Source organism: Schistocerca americana, chromosome 1 (genome assembly GCF_021461395.2).
Source record: "Schistocerca americana isolate TAMUIC-IGC-003095 chromosome 1, iqSchAmer2.1, whole genome shotgun sequence".
NCBI lineage: Eukaryota > Metazoa > Arthropoda > Insecta > Orthoptera > Acrididae > Schistocerca > Schistocerca americana.
In genome coordinates, this window is record NC_060119.1 from 1,178,951,521 (window position 1) to 1,178,972,117 (window position 20,597).

The 20,597-nt window shown below is 41.4% G+C and overlaps 1 protein-coding gene across 8 annotated transcripts in view; it reads left to right on the plus strand.

Moving 5' to 3' along the window:
• Nucleotides 1-20,597, plus strand: part of LOC124619670 — a 170,083-nt gene that overhangs the window by 65,934 nt on the left and 83,552 nt on the right. For all 8 annotated transcript variants that reach the window (XR_006980108.1, XM_047146258.1, XM_047146241.1 and 5 more), the window contains one exon: nucleotides 6,636-6,769. Coding sequence is in view for 7 of the 8 variants with exons in the window: in XM_047146258.1 (XP_047002214.1) it covers nucleotides 6,636-6,769 (134 nt within the window). In the remaining variant the exon portion in view is untranslated. The remainder of the gene's footprint in view (nucleotides 1-6,635; nucleotides 6,770-20,597) is intronic.

Below are 20,597 nucleotides of genomic sequence, written 5' to 3' on the forward strand. Positions count from 1 at the left end.
GGCAATATAATATCAGGACAAATTTTTAAATGACAGCTTGTGTCTTAGTACAGTACTATGGCCTATATTTACAACTAAAGAGCTGACCGAGTAAAATTCTGATGGTCGGGTACAAACTAGAAAATAATTAGGGGGGCAGGTAGACAATGACACAAATCACCATCAGGATTACAGAATGTTAATCCCCTTTATCAGCAAGCAGTTCCATGGCTCGACTGTGCGTCACAGTGGTTACCGAGTGGTGCCAATGACAGCCAGGTAGAAGAGGGCAGCTAGGCCCCGAGTGGTTATCCGACACGAATGTTGCCAACCAACCAATGGGATGTTGGCCTGCTGCTTGTAGTCGACACTGGCCCCTGTGAAGTACTCTGGTATCTTCGCTCTGCGCAGGCCCTCCTTTCACAGCTCATGGCTTCGGCCACTTGGACCTTGTGACCACCTCATGTCGTGATGCTACCACCAATCCCCGAACTTGGTGCCTCAGCTTGAGCCAGCTGGTACACTTTTCGGAACAGTGTTATGCAAATGTAGGGAGTGAAGCTGCTTAGAAACCCTTACAGCAGTCATAAGAAAAACTAGCTTCCAACATGTCCAACTAGCATTAGCAAATGCTATTATAATATATACAGCACATTCATGATAATATAAGACATAAACAATATTAGCCTCCCTTGTTCACTGCATGCTGCCCTAGCATCACTCTCTTTCCCACATCTGGCACATATTTAGCACATCTCTTCTTTCAAGTAATAAATGTAAATGGAATAGTACTTGCAACAGAGTAAAATTCATAATCAGAAATCGTTGTTCGTTAAATTGAGGCAGCTCAACACCTTTTCCTCTCACAACTGCTGGTCAGCTTAAGTATCAGTACACTTGCCAGTAACTGATAGTTACCGTAATCATGTGGGTGGAGCTCAGATTCAGAAAATAGCAAGAAAAAATGTCAGCACCCAAAGAAACACTGTGTTCTTTAATACGGGAACAAAGTCTGCTGGTGGACTCAATATAGCTCACTGCCATCCAAGACAGAACTCAGCCAATATGACAGTACATCTTAGCACAAAGAGCAAGCACAGCCCAGGCTCACTGCATACACCACACATGTGCAGTCTCCCATTATACAGACCCAGCAGGATATGGACATCCGAAATATGATCTTACAGGGCATAAGCTTTAAGGGCACATGCAAGACCAGCTGTAAATGTCTGTTTATGAGGCAAGCTGTTACAGCTGTCAGCTTCCTCCTCCTGCTCCAAACTGCCACTGTCCACTTCCTCCTTGCTGGCCAACAGATAAATATTCTTTCTAGCAGCGGTCTCATAAATCACAAAGAGTGGAAGTCATACACTGCAAAAGTGCCAAAAATTTGACAACATTTCAAATTTTTTGTTTTAACAGAAAGAACACCAGTAAGAGAATATCTACCATTCAACAACTGAAGTTGTAGATAACACAGGTGCTGCCATCAGGTATTCATGGAAATTAGATTAGGAAATGAGATGCTGAAAGTAGCAGATGAGTTTTGCTATTTGGATCGCAAAAAAACAACTTAAGATTGGTGAAGTAGAATGGATATAAAATGCAGTCTGGCTATAGCATGGAAAGCATTTCTGAAATAGAGGATTTTGTTACCTACTATAAATTTAAGTGTTAGGAAGTCTTTCCTGAAGATATCTGCATGGAGTGAAACATGAATGATAAACAGTTCAGACAAGAAGAGTCTAGAAGCTTTTGAACTATGGTGCTACAGTAGAATATTGAAAATGAAGTGGGCAGATTGAGTAACTAATGAGGAGGTACTTATTCAAATTTAAGAAGAAAGAAGTTATGCTTCAAATTGACTAAAAGAAGGGATCAGTTGACAGGACAGCCTGGAACACCAAGTAATAGTTAATTTGGTAATCGATGGGAATGTGTGTGTGTGTGTGTGTGTGTGTGTGTGTGTGTGTAGGGAGGGGGGGGGGGGCATAAAAATTGTAGAGAGAGACCAAGGCTTGGCTACAGTGATAATAGAATATTGCTTTTTGTGCTGCATCAAGGGCTACATGTGCACATGTTACTATTCAATGATGCTTAAAAGTAGTTTTGAAGAGTGCAATTTTTTAAAAATAGTTTAATTTCAAAAATTGCCTCATGAAGATTCCTGTGGCTATATCATGTGGTCTGATGGAATATTATTTGTTCATGATAATTTGTTCACCAGCTGTAATATTTCATCTGCATTATATACATTGGCCTTATCAGAACTCCTTCCCATTTCCTAAGTCGTTTCCACAATGTTATAAGTATAATGAGTTGATTTATCAAGGAATAGAATAGAATAGAATAGAAGGAATAGAATAGAATATAATATAAGTTTATTGACTTACAGTACAGGAGACGCATCAAAACACAAAAACTGTTTACAGTTTTCCTTATACGAGGGCCGTTCAGAAAGTAACCTCCGGTTGATTTAAAAAAATACACCAAGTTAAATAAAAATATTTTAATATATACATCTTACAACTACATCTTTGCACTATTTTTCTACATAGTCTCCATAGCGATTGAGGCACTTATCGTATCTCTTCACAAGCTTTGAAATTCCTTCTGCATAAAAATCACCCGCTTGTGCCTGGAGCCAGCCTGTGACCGCATCTTTGAGCTCTTCGTCGTCATCAAACCGCTGTGACCCGAGCCATTTCTTCAAATGCATGAAGAGGTGATAATCACTTGGCGCCAGGTCTGGGCTGTAAGGTGGATGGTTGATAACGTCCCACTTGAAGGACTCAAGAAGGGCCGTTGTTCTGCGAGCAGAGTGAGGACGGGCGTTATCGTGCAAAAAAACGATACCGGAAGTCAGCATACCACGGCGTTTGTTCTGTATAGCCTGTCGTAACTTTTTTATTGTTTCACAGTACACGTCTTGATTAATGGTCGTACCACATTCCATGAATTCAACCAACAACACCCCTTTGGCATCCCAAAACACCGTTGTCATCAGTTTTCTGGCAGAAAAATCTTGCGAGGCTTTTCTTGGTTTGGTAGGTGAATTTGAATGTGCCCACATCTTCGATTGTTCTTTTGTCTCAGGATTCACGTACTTAATCCAGGTTTCGTCACCGGTCATGATTCCGTTTAACAATGGTTCTCCTTCGTCCTCATAACGTGACAGAAAGTCTAATGCAGAGGCCATTCTTTGAGTTTTGTGGTGGTCGGTAAGAATTTTGAGCACCCATCGTGCACAGAACTTACGGTAACCCAATCTTGCTGTCACTATCTCGTACAAGAGAGTCTTAGACATCTGTGAAAAACCAGTAGACAACTCCGACATTGAGAAACGTCGATTTTCACGAACTTTTGCATCAACTGTCTGAACGAGTTCGTCAGTCACCAATGATGGTCTACCACTCCTCTCTTCATCATGAACGTTTTCTCGTCCACTTTTAAATAAACGTACTCATTCACGGACAACTCCTTCACTCATAACTCTTGGTCCGTACACGGCACAAAGCTCACGATGAATAGCTGCTGCAGAATATCCTTTGGCTGTAAAAAACCTTATGACAGCACGCACTTCACATTTGGCGGGGTTTTTTATTGCAGCACACATTTCAAACTGCCACAAAAACTAAACTAGCGCAGGTACGACGTTCACTCGACCACGGCTTGATGCCGACTGACCTGTTGAGTGCGTGAACGCACAGATGGCGTCGCTACTCCCCCCACAACCCGCACTGTGACCAATCGGAGGTTACTTTCTGAACCGCCCTCGTATAATACCAGTAATGTAATCTACAGTACTGAATAATAACTTAATTAATCAATTAATAATTTTTCTTCAAAAGTAAAAAACTTTCAAAGATTAACAGTCCTAAGTACTTGCTCTCTCCTGTTCAAATTTTCAGGTTGTCATTTAAGAATTCTTTTACTGAATAGTAACATTTCTGCACTAGTTTCTCATACAAGGATTTTTTCAGTGTTTCTAAATTTATGCTGAACAATTCTCCTCTTTTCACTTTGTTATAAATTTTCATACCCATATAACGTGGAGTTTGAGAGTAAAGTTTTAAATGGTGGGTGGACAGCATAAAATTATTTTGATTTCTGGTGTTGTAATCATGTTGAAATGATTTGCTACAAATAAATCAGGGTTACTGCATACAAAGATTATAAGCTCATAATGTATAGTGAGGGAATACGTAATATACTTAGATTTTTTAGGAGTGGGTTACATGATTCTCTTCACCCTACATTGTGAATATTTCTAAAGATGGTTTTCTGAAGATTCAGTATTCAACACATATGGTTTGAGTTACCCCAAAATACAATTCCATACCTTATTACTGACTCAAAGTAGCTGCGATATTCTACTTTTCTTATGCCCATACTGGTAACATTGTACAATATTCTCATTGCAAATGCTAGGCTATTTAATTGATTTGCAAGGTACTGTATATGTGATCCCCATGATAAATTTTTATCTAGGAATTTCACACAGCTAGCTTCCTGCAAATCCTTGTTTCTGTAACTGACCTGAATATCATTTAAGTTTGCTTGTTTTGTTTTAAACTGCATTAACTGTGTCTTTTCCACATTTAATTTTAACCCATCTAAATCAAACCAGGTATCTAATTTTTCAAAAGGATGTAATACAGTTTGTGGAATTTGATCAGTACTGTTACTTTCAATGATTAAAGATGTGTCATCTGCAAATAAAACTGAGTGACACTCAGTATTAAGCAGCAGATCATTTATGTAAAACAAAAACAGAATGGGACCTAACACAGAACTGTGGGGTACTCCATGTGAAATGGCTTTCCATTTTGAAGTATAATTTCCTCTCCCTAATGTTATAACCACACTTTGTCTTCGGTTGGTTGGATAGGACTTAAACCATTCTAATACTGTGCCCTTAATTCCATACTTTTCCAGTTTACAGAGTAGCAAGGAGTGATTCACACTATCAAAGGCCTTTGATAGGTCACAAAAAATTCCTGTGGCATGCAGTGAGTTGTCTAGAGAAGAGCTAATTTTATTGACAAAATTATTTATAACAGATACTGTGGTTTTGCCTTTTTGAAATCCATACTGATTTTTTGACATCATTTTAAATTTTTGTATGAAATCTTGAATTTTTATGATGACTAGCTTTTCAAATATTTTGGATAGTGGTGAAAGAAGAGAGACTGGATGATAGTTTCCAATATGTTCTTTTGTACCTTTTTTGAATAGTGGCTTAACTACTGTGATCTTCAGTGTGTCTGGAAAATAACCTTCTTGAAGGGACTGGTTAACTGTTGTAGTTATTGGCTGCGCAATTATTTTAGAGACTCTTTTTAACACTTTTGTTGGTATCCCATCTCAGACTGCTGATACTTTACTTTTTAGTGATAGTATCACTTTTCTATATCTTTTACAGTAGTTCTGGTAAATGTACTGAAAAATTCACCATCAGATTGTTCACTGTGGAAGAAATTTACCTTGTCTGGGTAATCTACTACATTGACATTAGATCTGTGTACATTTATAAAGAATTCATTAAATAATTCAGAAATTTAAGCAGGATTTACAATAGTTTTATCCTCTGTCTTGATTTAGGAAATATCATGGCCTCTACCTGTGGCACCCGTTTCAGCTTTGATCACTGACCATAATGTCTTTGATTTATTTTCACTATCCAATATAAATCTGTTATTTGCCAGTTCTTTGGCTGCCTTTATAACTGTTTTAAAAATATTTTTGTAATATTTTACATAGGCAACAAAATCAGGACTTTCATTATGTTTTAGTTTCCTATGTAGCTGTCTTTTTCTTGCACTAGAGATTTTTATTCCTTCAGTAATACACTTTTTTTATTTCCTACTTTTTTATGGTGTACAGTAAGGGGGAAAGTTTCATTAAAACATGCAGATATTAGCAATTAAGGTTGCTTAAGTAGTAGAAAAATGGAAGTCAGTCTGAAAGGAAATATTAGTAAATATATTAAATTAATTGAAAAAGACCTATTTTAAAGTCACAACTCTTCACAAAATTGCCCTATTTTCTAGGAATTAACTAGACATACTAATCTGCTGTCATGATCAGACAAATTATTTTGAGCTTGATAGCAAGTGCTTAATCTCTAGGAACTAACCAAGGGAGGAGGGACCAAAACCATATTCCAGTAGGGGAATTTTTTTAAATTACTAACATTTCAAGGAAGATATAAAATAAAGGTAAAATCTTCTGGGTTGTTATGCAGTGTCATATTTCTTGTACACTATCAGTGTTCAGGTAACTGTGAGCATCACAAGATCCTGAAGGAGACCCCAGCAGAGGGGTTGAATTGTTTATTGTGTATTTATTAACATGCTGCTTACAGCACTATATTTTCCAAGTACATACAATTAAGATGATGCGACTTAATCATATAGAAGAAATATGATGCAGCCTGAAAACTCAGAAGATTTTACCCTCAATGACAGCGGTCATAAAAGCATGCGAAGTTACAGAAGGTATAAAATGTTGGCTGGAAAGATTTTAGACAGCAGAATGCTACATAAATCAGCACTACATCATCAGAAATTTTTGAAATGCTTTAAGTACTAATGAAAATTATAGTTCAATACCAAATGTCTCCAATCAACTAAATTTAAAAAAATCTTTTACAGGAAAACTTCACAGATGAGCATAACCCAGGACTTAATGAAAATATAACCATATCTTCAGAACAAAATACAGAACCAATAAGTAATACTGCAACCACAAATTGTCAAAATAAACTCCATAACAAAGTGGAATTTCAGTAAGTATATCTTCGAGAGTAACTTTGTGCCTTCAGATATTTGTCCAAATGTTTCTGATGAGCCTGTCCTTAATGCTTGTACCAACATTTGTTTATGCATTTTTGAGATTAGATTAGATTAGTTTTTCGTTCCATAGATCCGTGCTGAGGAGATCCTCGTGGATGTGGAGCATGTCAATTTTTTTTTTAAAGCTGAAATAACAATACTAATAGTATGAGTATATACAATACATCATTTTTTAAGCTGAAATAACAATACTAATTGTATGAGTATATACAATACATCATTTGTTTCTATTAAAAAATTTGTCAATGGAGTAGAAGGAGTAAGTCTTTCAGACTCCTTTTAAACTGAACTTCATTTGTAACTAAATTTTTTCATGTTTGCTGGCAAATTAATGAAGATGAGTGCTCCTGAGTAGTGGACCCCCTTTTGAACTAAAAATTTTTTGCATGTAATAGAAAATGAAACGGAAATCGACCATTTTGAAATATAAGTTGAATACATTTTTCAGGAAATATATCATCTGTTTTCAGCAAGTTGTTAGTTTTATACAACATGTATAATATTCATGTGAATTGTCTTGATGTGACATAGTATTTGAATTGCAGTTGCATGCCTTTAACAAAATTATCAGGTGCTACAAAACTCAAATTCTGCTTGTGCATAAAGGATGTTAGTGGCACCAAAGTTAGTGTCCAGTCCCTCATGGGTGAGGCAGGAACTGAAATTGAGGGTAGCAAAGCAACAGCAGAAATGTTTAACTCCATTTTCAAATGTTCGTTTACAAAGAAAAACTCGTGAAAAAGCCCAACTTTAATCCTGGTACCAATGAAAAGAGAAGTGGAATAAGTATTAGAGTCACTGGTGAAATCATTAAAACAGAACGAAGCTCCAGGGCCCAATGAAATCCCTATCGGACTCTATACTGAATTTGTGGCTGAGATACCCTCTCTTTTATCTATAATACATTGTAGATTCTTCAAACAAAAAACTATGTCCAGAAGTTGCAAGGAAGCATAGGCCACATCTGTCTAAAAGAAGTGTAGCAGAAGTAATCCACAAAATTCGCATCCAGTATGTGTGATATCGATGTACTGAAGATTTTTAGAACATTTTATGACCTCACACATAATGAGTTATTGTGAACAGAATGACTTCCTCTGTGCCAACCTACATGGAATCCAGAAACATCATTCATGTGAAACCCATTTTTCACTTTCCTCACATGGCATACTGAAAGCCATGGATCAAGGCAGCTAGGTAGATGGATTATTTCTCGGTTTTTGAAAAGTATTTAACTCAGTAGCACATCTACACTTACTGTCAAATGTATGATCATATGTGTATCAAGCAATATTTATGTCTGGGATGAGGATTGTTTTATAGGGAGGACACACAGAGTTAACTTGGATGAAGAGTGATCAACAAATGCAGAAGTAACATCTGATGTGTGTCAGGGAAGAGTGTTGGGTCTATTGCAGCTAATGTTCTATATTAATGACCTTGCAGACAAAATTAATAGTAACCTCAGACTTTTTGCAGATGACTCATTTATCGATAATGAAGTACTATCTGAAAGAAATTGCACAAGTGTTCTGTCAGATCCTAATAAGATTTCAAAGTGGTGCAAAGACTGACTACTTGCTTTAAATGTTCAGAAATATAAAACTGTGTTCTTCACAAAATGAAGAAACTTATATCCTATGACTGTACTATCAGTGAGTCAGTGTTGTAATTGGTCAACACGCACGAATACCTGGGTGTAACACTTTGTAGGGATATGAAGTGTAATGATCACATAGGTTCAGTCATAGGTAAAGCAGGTGATAGACTTCAGTGTATTCGTGGAATATTGGGGAGACACAATCAGTAAACTAAATAGATTGCTTACAAATTACTCGTGAGACCCATCTTAAAATTATTGATAAGTCACTCCACATTTGGCTTTTAAAAATATTATTTAGTGTCATTGCAATTTCAACACATATGCGTTTTCAAGCATTGTAAGATGTTGAAATCCACTCTACAATATTAAGTTGTAACATGGTGGAACATACACTCCTGGAAATGGAAAAAAGAACACATTGACACCGGTGTGTCAGACCCACCATACTTGCTCCGGACAATGCGAGAGGGCTGTACAAGCAATGATCACACGCACGGCACAGCGGACACACCAGGAACCGCGGTGTTGGCTGTCGAATGGCGCTAGCTGCGCAGCATTTGTGCACCGCCGCCGTCAGTGTCAGCCAGTTTGCCGTGGCATACGGAGCTCCATCGCAGTCTTTAACACTGGTAGCATACCGCGACAGCGTGGACGTGAACCGTATGTGCAGTTGACGAACTTTGAGCGAGGGCGTATAGTGGGCATCCGGGAGGCCGGGTGGACGTACCGCCGAATTGCTCAACACGTGGGGCGTGAGGTCTCCACAGTACATCGATGTTGTCGCCAGTGGTCGGCGGAAGGTGCACGTGTCCGTCGACCTGGGACCGGACCGCAGCGACGCACGGATGCACGCCAAGACCGTAGGATCCTACGCAGTGCCGTAGGGGACCGCACCGCCACTTCCCAGCAAATTAGGGACACTGTTGCTCCTGGGGTATCGGCGAGGACCATTCGCAACCGTCTCCATGAAGCTGGGCTACGGTCCCGCACACCGTTAGGCCGTCTTCCGCTCACGCCCCAACATCGTGCAGCCCGCCTCAAGTGGTGTCGCGACAGGCGTGAATGGAGGGACGAATGGAGACGTGTCGTCTTCAGCGATGAGAGTCGCTTCTGCCTTGGTGCCAATGATGGTCGTATGCGTGTTTGGCGCCGTGCAGGTGAGCGCCACAATCAAGACTCCATACGACCGAGGCACATGGTGTGGGGAGCGATCTCCTACACTGGCCGTACACCACTGGTGATCGTCGGGGGGACACTGAATAGTGCACGGTACATCCAAACCGTCATCGAACCCATCGTTCTACCATTCCTAGACCGGCAAGGGAACTTGCTGTTCCGACAGGACAATGCACGTCCGCATGTATCCCGTGCCACCCAACGTGCTCTAGAAGGTGTAAGTCAACTACCCTGGCCAGCAAGATCTCCGGATCTGTCCCCCATTGAGCATGTTTGGGACTGGATGAAGCGTCGTCTCACGCGGTCTGCACGTCCAGCACGAACGCTGGTCCAACTGAGGCGCCAGGTGGAAATGGCATGGCAAGCCATTCCACAGGACTACATCCAGCATCTCTACGATCGTCTCCATGGGAGAATAGCAGCCTGCATTGCTGCGAAAGGTGGATATACACTGTACTAGTGCCGACATTGTGCATGCTCTGTTGCCTGTGTCTATGTGCCTGTGGTTCTGTCAGTGTGATCATGTGATGTATCTGACCCCAGGAATGTGTCAATAAAGTTTCCCCTTCCTGGGACAATGAATTCACGGTGTTCTTATTTCAATTTCCAGGAGTGTAGTCCCTTCTGACACTCCACTCTTTTTTTATATTCATTAGACATCAGCAAAAACACCCTACGAGTGCATTAGCATTTGTAGAATAAATGACTGGGGTGAGGTGTGGACCCTTATTCTATGACAGAGCACATTGGTGTTTAGCTGTACACCATTTGTTTAATTTCAGAATTATTGTCAAAGAAGTACACGAATTTACATAGATTGTGATGTGGCACTTACAGGACAGTTGTCAATTTAACGCATTACATCCTGTTTAGTAGAAATAACCCTGAAAACAACAATATCGAATTTAAATAGAAGGTTCTCTACAAGATTATTCTTAACTACTACACGATGAAGTTGGCCAATATTACAACAAATCATCTGATTCCAGTTCTAAATTTGGTACTATTTGCGATGTCAATCAAGTCTATGGAGGATGGTTAGTTTTTGTGACAAGATGAGCAAAAGATTACTCAAGGTGGCTGTAGTTCACAGTGGACACCAGCTGGTGAACCAACAAGTTAACGCGTCTGCCCATGGCAATTACCTTTTAGCTGTGATGTGCTGTCAGCTGCATGGCTGCTCTCACCCTCTGAAAATCCTATAAAAAGCCAATCAAAATCTTTACTGATTTTAACAGCTGAAACTGTCCTATGTTTCTCGTTAGGTGAGAAAACATGCACTCATCCCTAGTCTGGAAAGTATGGCGATGTACATATGCATAGATGGTGCAGCATGTATACTTCTATGCCCTCTCAGTTCTTGCTAGAACAATTAACTACATGGCTGTTTCATTTCTCCGCTATCGGAGCTCAACGATTCTTCAGCTAATTTCTAGCTGAATATCAGCCATAGTGAACGCAGTGTTCACACAAAATTCTTCATTTGGCATCATACAGAGCGAGATGCGCCCTGTACTACACTTGATGCTGGTTCAGAGGAGAGTCCCCAAAGTTTTCAGTCGTATGTCTTTCGTAGCAAACTGTCCCCCCACCTGTGTCATTTTGTGCTTCACGTCGCGGCTTTTTCAAACCAATGGGAGCGTTCCTTTCGTCTTGTGCAAACTACCTCTGCCAATTGCAAAGGGCCTAGCTTTAAACTGCCTCACAACATCCCCCCTTTTTCTCCTTTCGAGTTTATTTCAGTCAATTGGACATTTTGTGCCTGCTCTTGATACCTAAAAGTTACGAGCATACCATGAGCATTTAACATGATCAGCTGCATTGCTGGTCTGTTTGTATGCATGTGGAAATTCCCCAATGCAGTTTTCTATAGAATTTCTCCATCGCAAGCAGTGCTGGCCCACTCTCCTTGATGTATCGCCCGACGTGTTCATTGTCCCTCTTGCTATGGGTCACCAACGCCTTTTTAGAAGCGTTCCGTTGTACTCAGGCTGTGATGGTACAACTCGCATCTGTCCCCAAAATACAACATTTATTCCGGCAGGTTTTTTTTCACCTTTTGCTCAATTGACATGCAGGATTTGGGTTCGGTGTGTTAATACCGTCGAATTGAGTGTCATCCCTTTGGATTACACACTGTACATTTTGATAGCCAAATCTGCTCATTATCGCCAAAGTATGTCAGCTGATTTATTCACATACTTGTTACGACATAGAAAATCTCTCATGTAAGGTGTGAAATTGACATTCATTCAGTCTGCCACCTTACATCCTAACAGTCTGAAACCAAGTATATGTGGTAGTATAAATCTACCTGCTGTTCCACACACTTATGTGAGCGTATGTCATGTAGCTAATAAAATAGCAGCAAACAGGTAGCATGAAAGTAAAAATGACATCCATGATTTACACTGTAGTACAACGTTCAAGTAGCCAACATGGTGGATGGATTACAGTCAATGCACCATGTTACCCACCTCGTACCAATGACACACTGGAGTGTAGTTGTAATCCTGTGTTGCAACAGATGTAGCAGAGTCTGTTGTGTTCACCCATGAGGGAGTACCAGTGAGCTCTTCTGTGAGAGTCGGGTGGCCCTGTATGTTCTCAGAGAGTGTGCATGTTTTTTGCTGACTGAAGAGCTGTCTTTATTTTGTCCTCGAGTGTCCATACCATCTGCTGTGCTTCAACATTTGACTGCAGATAGAATAATGCCATTAGCAGATGGGCGCCATGTCAGTTATAGAAATCAACAAATATGATGGATGTGAAATGAGGAGCATTATCTGAAGTGGTGGCAAGTAGTATAAGACTTCTACAGCAAATACGGCAGCCATTGTGTTGACTGTTGCCCCTGTTGTAGTGGATGCTATTTAGTGAACATAGGAGAATTTAGAGTAGGCATTCACAGCCACTGTCTAGATGTTATTCAGATAAGAGCAGGCAAAATCTAATTTGATATGGTCTCATGGGATGGAGGGCTGTGCTCATGGAGAGAACGGTCTTTGAGGTTAAGTGGCATAGCTCATACAAAAGCATGCTTTAGGCTTGATTGCAAAGTCAGTTGTCTGACGATACATGTGGTGTCTGGCCAAGGTCATCATAAATGTGACTCCCCAAAGCCTAGCATTGGCTAGGGAAAATGTTTTGCATGAAGGCCGGGTGGAACATCTACTTAATAGAAGTACATCTTTCACGTCATAGTGCAGAATCAGCATGAGCAGGAAGTGGGTTGAGTTATGCTCTCTATGTCCAATGATAACCCTGTGTGTTCGGTATGTTTGGTAGACTCAGCCACGACCAAAAATGTGTTGAGGATATATTCTTCTGGAATGTGGCACACCTCCATGTCTGTGGTAAAGCAGACACCTTCTTGAGGAGATAGGAGATGAGGTACTATCAGAAGTAAAGCTGTGAGGATGGGGTGTGAGTCATGCTTGGATAGCTCAGATGGTAGAGCACTTGCCCATGAAAGGCAAAGGTCCCAAGTTTGAGTGTCGGTCCAGCAAATAGTTTTAATCTGCCAGGAAGTTTCATATCAGCACACACTCTGCTGCAGAGTGAAAATCTCATTCTGGAAACATCACCCAGGCTGTGGCTAAGCCATGTCTCTGCAGTATCCTTTCTTTCAGAAGTGCTATTTCTGCAAGGTTTGCAGGAGAGCTTCTGTAAAGTTTGGAAGGTAGGAGAGACAAACTGGCAGAAGTAAAGCTGTGAGGACGGGGCGTGAGTCGTGCTTGGGTAGCTCAGATGGTAGAGCACTTGCCCGCGAAAGACAAAGGTCCGAGTTCGAGTCTCGATATGGCACACCTGCCACTGCCTGCCCTGATGTGAAAGGGTGCCTCCCTGTACCATACACCCAGTTGTGTGGGACCAACCAGCCTGTAGATTGCAAAGCTTTCTTGAGTACACAAAAGGCTGATCACGTGCTGAAGACCAGATGAATTTGGTGCCATTTTTGGTAGAAAAGGTTAAGGAGATGTGAAATGGTTACATTTTTAATGAACATGCTGTAATGATTTACTTTTCCCCAAAAATATTGTCACACTGATAGATTGTTTGGATAGAGCATTCACTAAATCATCTGAACATGTTGTCATGTCGGTGATATCCCCATTTTGGTAATGACAAACACTAAATATTCAACAGATTTCTGAAAAAATGACATGTCTTGTGCATACATTTCAATCCTGTGTCCTGCAACATGATGAAAAACTGACTTAAATTATGCTGATGTTCACATTTATTGGTGCTTATTACAATTATATCATTAAGATAGTTGCAACACGGTGGAAAGTCTCATAGCAATTGTTCAGGACCTCATTGAAAAATTCCAGGGGCACTTAAAATGTCAAATGGGACTTGCATGTATTGGTGTATCCCAAACAGTGCATTTAAAATAAAAAAAAACAGTTGTGAGCCTGGGTTCAACATGAGTTGCAGATATGTGTTAAACATATCAACCTTTGTGTTGCACTTCAGCAGAACTAAAGTGGTTCTCATAGTCTTGCCCTCAGTAGCACTCATCTTGATCACCTCACAGCTGAAAGTTTAAATGAATGTGGGGTTGTGTTTGCTCAAAGATGTATGTAACACCATATTTTAGATGACATTAACACATAAATAAAACAATGGAAATTCCGGATTTGACTATCAGCAGTTATGAAAAGAATAGATTTCTACCCACCATGAAGTTGACACATTGAGTTGCAGACAGGCACAGTGAAAAGACTGTTCCACACCAAGCTTTCGGCCAAAGCCTTCTTCAGAAAATAAAGAAAAACACACACAGACATTCACAGAAGCAGGCACACCTCACACACACGACTGCTATATCTGGCCACTCTAGTCGGACTCAACTGTTGCATTGAACAAAATTTGGAGTGGGGCAGGGAAGTGGGACGGATAGCAGAGTACAGGTGGGAGGAGAGAAGAGTGCTGTCTAATGGAACGTGCCGAGACTACTTTAAAAGGCAGCAGGAAGGCTATCAGGGGTAGTGTCAGGGCTTCAAGGGAGCAGAAAAGGAGAAGAGCAGTGAGGGGACAACACTGTTGGGTGCATTGGCAGAGAGCAAACAGAATGAGGATGAGGGGACATGAATTGGGAATTGGGAGAAGATTATTGGACGGGGGGGGGGGGGGGGGGGGGGTTTGAGGCAGTAGATTATAGTAGGTTGAGGTCAGAATAATTTTGGGAATGGTGATTGTGTTGTAGGGATAACTCCCATCTGCACAGTTCAGAAAAGCTGGTGGTTGTGGGGAGGATCCAGGTGACCCGTGTTGTGAAACAGCCATTAAAATCAGGTATGCTTTGTTCAGCTACCTTTTCCGCCACAGGGTGGTCCACTTTTCTCTAGGCTGCAGTTTGGCAGTGGCCTTTCATCCTGGTGGACAACTGGTTGGTAGCCATATCAACAGAAAAAGCTGTGCAATGATTGCAGCAGAGCTGGTATATGACATGGCTGCTTTCACAGGCAGCCCAGCCTATGATGGGGTAGGATAATCCTGTGACAGGACTGCAAGTGCTAGGTGAATTGATTGCGCCATCTTGCATCTGGATCTTCCACAGGGATATGATCCCTGTGCCAAGGGGCTGGATTTGGGAGTGGCATAGCGATGGACTAGGATGGTGTGGCAGTTGGGTGGAACGGATTTGGGGTAGGATGTCCCTCACTTTAGAGCATGATGATAGACAACCAAAGCCCTGACGGAGGATGTGGTGCAGCTGTTCCAGTCTGGGGCAATATTGGATGACAAAAGGAGCATTCCTATGTAGCTGGTTCTTGGGGGTCACAGGAGGACTGGGAGTGTATGGGGATATAGCATGGAAAAGCTGTTTGTGAACAAGGTTTGGGGATTGTGCCTGTCAGTGAAGGTCTTTTTGAGATGTTCAGAATAGTCTGCATAGGAGTCCTTGCCACTGCAGATATGCCATTCCTGGGTGGCCATGTTGAAAGGAAGTGATTTTTTAATGTGGAGGGTATAGCAGCTTTCAAAATGCAGGTAGTCTTGGTGGTAGGCAGGTTTAATGTGGGCAGAGGTGTGGATGGAGTCATCAGAGAGGAGGTGATCAACATCCATATACCAACCAGTTCCTTCACTCTCCATCATCACAGCACCTTTAAATCCTGGATCTTACTTGTCACTGGTGACACCACTTCCCTATACACCAACATCTCTAATGCCCATGGTCTTGCCGCTATTGAACACACCTCTCCAATATCCTTCAGACTTCAAACCCACTGGTATGTAGCTATGTATACCTCATTCCCCATACATCCTACTAACTTTATTCTAACACACAGCTATTTCTCTTTAAAGGGAAGGAATACAAACGAATCTGCAGCACAGCTATGGGCATTGACATGGCATCCTCATTTGCCAGCTTATTTATGGGCCATCTAGAGAAAACCTTCCTAACCTCTCAAAACCCCAGACCCCTGGTCTGTTTAAGGTTCATTGATGATACCTTCATGATTTGGGCTCAGGGCCAAGACACCTTATGCTCACTCCTTCAAAACCTGAACACCTTCTTTTCCGTCTGCTTCACCTGGTGCTCCTCAGCTCAGTGTGCCACCTTCCTGGACAATGATATCTCCTCTTTAATGGCTCCATCTATACCTCTGTCTACATTAAACCCACCAATCAGTACCTGCATTTCGATGTCATCTCTTCCACACCAAAAAATCCCTCCCATACAGTCCAGCTACCCAGGGACAGAGTATCTGCAGTGACAATAACTTCCTTGTCCAGTATGCTGAGTGTCACACTGAGGCCTTCACGGACAGGTGTTATCCCCCAGAACTAGTCCACAAACAGATTTACCATGCTATATCCCAACACACACCCAATCCTCCCACTAACCACATACAACAGAGAGCCCTCTTTATCACCCAGCACCCCAGACTGGAACAACTGAACCATATCCATCGTCAGAGCTTTGATATCCATCATCATGCCCTGAAATGAGGGTCATCCTACCCAAGATCCTTCCTGACCTCCTAAAACACTGTTCTGTCACTCACCCATCCTTCACAAGATCCTGGTTCACTCCTATGCCACCCCCAATCCCATCTCCTTGCCACAGGAGTCATATTACTGTGGATGACCCAAGTGCAAGACATGCCCAAATCAACCCGCTCAGCACTTCCAGTCCTGTCGCAGGCTTATCCTGTCCCATCAGAGGCCAGGTTACCTGTGGAAGCAACCATGTCATATACCAACTCTGCTGCAATCATTGCGCAGCTTTTGATATTGTTATGACTACCAACTAGCTGTCCACCAGGATGAATGGCCACCACAAAACAGTGGCCAAGAGCTATTTAGACCATATTGGGGCACAACATGCAGCTGAGTGTAATACACTTTATTTTAATAGCTGCTTCACAACCCAGGTCATCTGAACCCTCCCCACCACCACCAGCTTTTCTGAACTGTGCAGATGGGAGTTATCCTTGCTACACAATCTCCCTTCCCAAAATTATCCTGGCTTCAACCTACAATAACCTACCGCCACTACGCCCTCCCCTCTACCAACAGTTAGTGCCCATGTGTCCGTATGTTCGTAACACAATAAATATGCATTTTCAGCCACTGATTCCTTATCTCAATTCAATCGGTTGTAACCTCCTCCCAGTTCATTCCCCTCACCCCCATTGTGTTTACCCTGTGCCATTGCACCAACCAATCTTATCCCCTCTTTGCTCTTTTTCTTTTCCACTCATTGTCCCTCACTTACCTGCTCCTCCTCCTGCCACTGTCCCTGGCAGCCTTGTCCTTCCACCATCTACAGTAGTCCCTGCATGCTGTAAAAAAAGTCCTCGTCTCCCCCCACCTGTACCTTGCTACCCCAATTCCATGCCCCAGCCCCAATTTCTGCATTAGTTCAACACAACAGTTGCAGTGTGGCTGGAGCTAGCGGTCATGTGTATATGAGGTGTGCCTGCTCATGTGAATGCATGCATGTTTTCCTTTCTTTTCTGGAAACTGCTTTGGCCAGAAGCTTAGTGTGTATCAGTCTTTTCGTTGTGCCTATCTGCAACTCAAGTGTGTCATTTGTATGGTAAATAGCAATCCATCCTTTTCATAATCATTGCTATTCCAACCTGGAGTTTCCATTGTTTGATTTTCCCTGATGGCCTTTCTTCCATCCCACAACCCTGTGATGTTTTCCTTTGTTATTTTCCCTCTAATGCATTATTCTACTCATTATCTGTACTTGCTCTTCTTTTTTGATCATCATCTTCCAAACTGCACATGCTCTAACATCCAAGCCACAGTGTACCAATAGTCTTGTCCGCACACAGCACACAACTATGTGACTTTGTGAATTGTTAGTACAACTTCTCATGCCCCAAATTCTTCCTGCCGATAATTAAACTGTTCTTATTTATCCTATTTTCTCCCTCATCCTTGTATATTTTTGTTTGTTATTTTCCACACCTACCTGTAGCATACAAATTTGTGAACCTCGACCTAACATCCCACGTCCGGCCATCCTGATTTAGGTTTTCCGTGATGTCCTTAAATCACCCAGGCAAATGCCGGGATTGTTTCTTTAAAAGGGCATGGCCAACTTTGTTCCCCATTCTTCCCTAATCAGCTGAGACAAATTACCTCGCCGTTTGGTCTCCTTCACCCCAATTCAACCCAACCCAGCCCTCAACCTATCCAATTCCCCCTCTGTCTTCCCATATACCAACACATGAATATTCCTATACCTCATCAATTTCACACCATTTTCTCATGTTTTCATACATTTTTTATGTATTTGATCATGCATATTTGTACTTATTTTGAAATACATGTGCGTATTTGTGCGCATTTTTGCATACTTGTGCATATTCTTATATATTTGATCATATTTTTATCTATTTGTCTGTGTTTTTGTGTATTTGTCCTCATTTTGTATGTTTTTAGATATTTTTGCATGTCTCTTTCTGTTATCCAGCTCTCCTCACAAACACCTAACACCTCCATTCCCTACATCATTTCCTATTTTCCCAGCATCTTCCCTGCCACAGTGGAGCTGTGCTCAATCTTTCTGCACCAGTTCAGAAGAGTATCTCCTTTCCTGGCTTAAACCCAGTCCCATATACTGTTCCTTAAATGCTGCCTAAACCACCGAATATCCCCCTATGGCCTAACCATGAAAATTCCTCTCTCTGGATTGCTGCCCCCCCCCCCCCCCCCCTTTCTTTCATAGTGACCTTCACTTTTTCAGATTCTGCCAGTACCTACTCTTGACAAACCTTGTAGTGCAAAAACACTTCTTTGTGGCACAGGCATCCCAGAATCACTTCTACTGCCTCCACAAGATACTGCTGCTGTGCAATCCCTGTTACATTCATCACTTCTCTGGAATTCCGAACACTATCTCTGCATGTTTATACAACCTGCTGACATCCTACTGCCGCCTCGGTGTACCACTGTTGTTATGGTCTTCAGTCCAAAGACTGGTTTGATGCAACTCTCCATACTACTGTCTTGTGCGAACCTCATCATCTCCGAATAACTACTACAACCTTCATATTTCTGAATCTGCTTACTGTATTCATCTATTGGTCTTCCTCTATGATTTTTACCACCCACACTTCCCTCCAGTACTAAATTCATGATTCCTTGATGTCTCAGATTTGTCCTATCAATCTTGTTCTGGTCAAGATTTACCACAAATTCCTTGTCTCTCCAATTCTATTTAGTACTTCCTCATTAGTTACGTGATCGACCCATCTAATCTTCAGCTTCCTTCTATAGCATCACATTTCAGCAGCTTCTATTCTCTTTTTGTCTACTCTGTTTATCACCCATGTTTCACTTCCATGCATGGCTACACTCCAGACAAATATCTTCAGAAAAGACTTCCTAACACTGAAATCTATATTCGATGTTAACAATTGTCTCTTCATCGGAAATGCTTTTGTTGCCATTGCCAGTCTACATTTTATATCCTCTCTACTTCTGCCATCATCAGTTATTTTGCTGCCCAAATAGCAAAACTCATCTACTACTTTTAGTGTCTCATTTCTTAATTGAATTCCCTTAGCATCACCTGATTTAATTTGGCTACATTCCATTATCCGTGTTTTGCTTTTGTTGTTCCATCTCTGACAGAATTACAGTGTCATCGGCAAACCTCAGAGTTTTTATTTCTACTCCCTGAACTTTAATTCCTATTCCAAATTTTTCTTTGGTTTCCTTTACTGCTTGTTCACTGTACATAATGAATAACACCAGGGATAGTCTACAACCCTGCGTCACTCCCTTCTCAACTGCTGCTTCCCTTTTGTGCCCCTCAGCTTTTACAGCTGCCATCTGGTTTCTTTACAAGCTGTAAATTGCCTTCTGCTCCCTGTATTTTACCCCTTCTACCTTCAAAATTTCAAAGAGTGTGTTCCAGTCAATATTGTTGAAGGATTTCTCAAAGTCCACAAATGCTGTAAAATTAGGTTTACCTTTCCTTAACCTATTTTCTAAAATAAGTTGTGGAGCCAGTATTACCTTGTGTGTTCCTAGATTTCTCTGGAATCCAAACTGATCTTCCGTGAGGTCTGCTTGTATTAGTTTTTCCATTCTTCTATAAATAATTCTTGTTAGTATGTTGCAACCCTGACTGATCAAAATGATTGTTTGGTAATTTTCACATCTGTCAGCAACTGCTTCCTTTGGAATTGTTATTCCTACATTATTCTTGAAGTCTGAAGGTATTTCAACTATCTCATTCATTTTGCACACCAGATTGTCAGGGCTAGCTCTCCCAAGGCTATCAGTAGTTTTGACGGAATATCGTCTACTCCTGGGGTCTTGTTTCGACTTGGATCTTTCAGAGCTTTTTCAAATTCTTCTCACAATACCTTATCTCCCATCTCATCTCCATCTATGTTCACTTACCTCTCTATAATATTGCTTTCAAGTTCATTTCCCTTGTATAGACCCTCTATATACTCCTTCCACATTTCAGCTTTACCTTCTTTGCTGGGAAC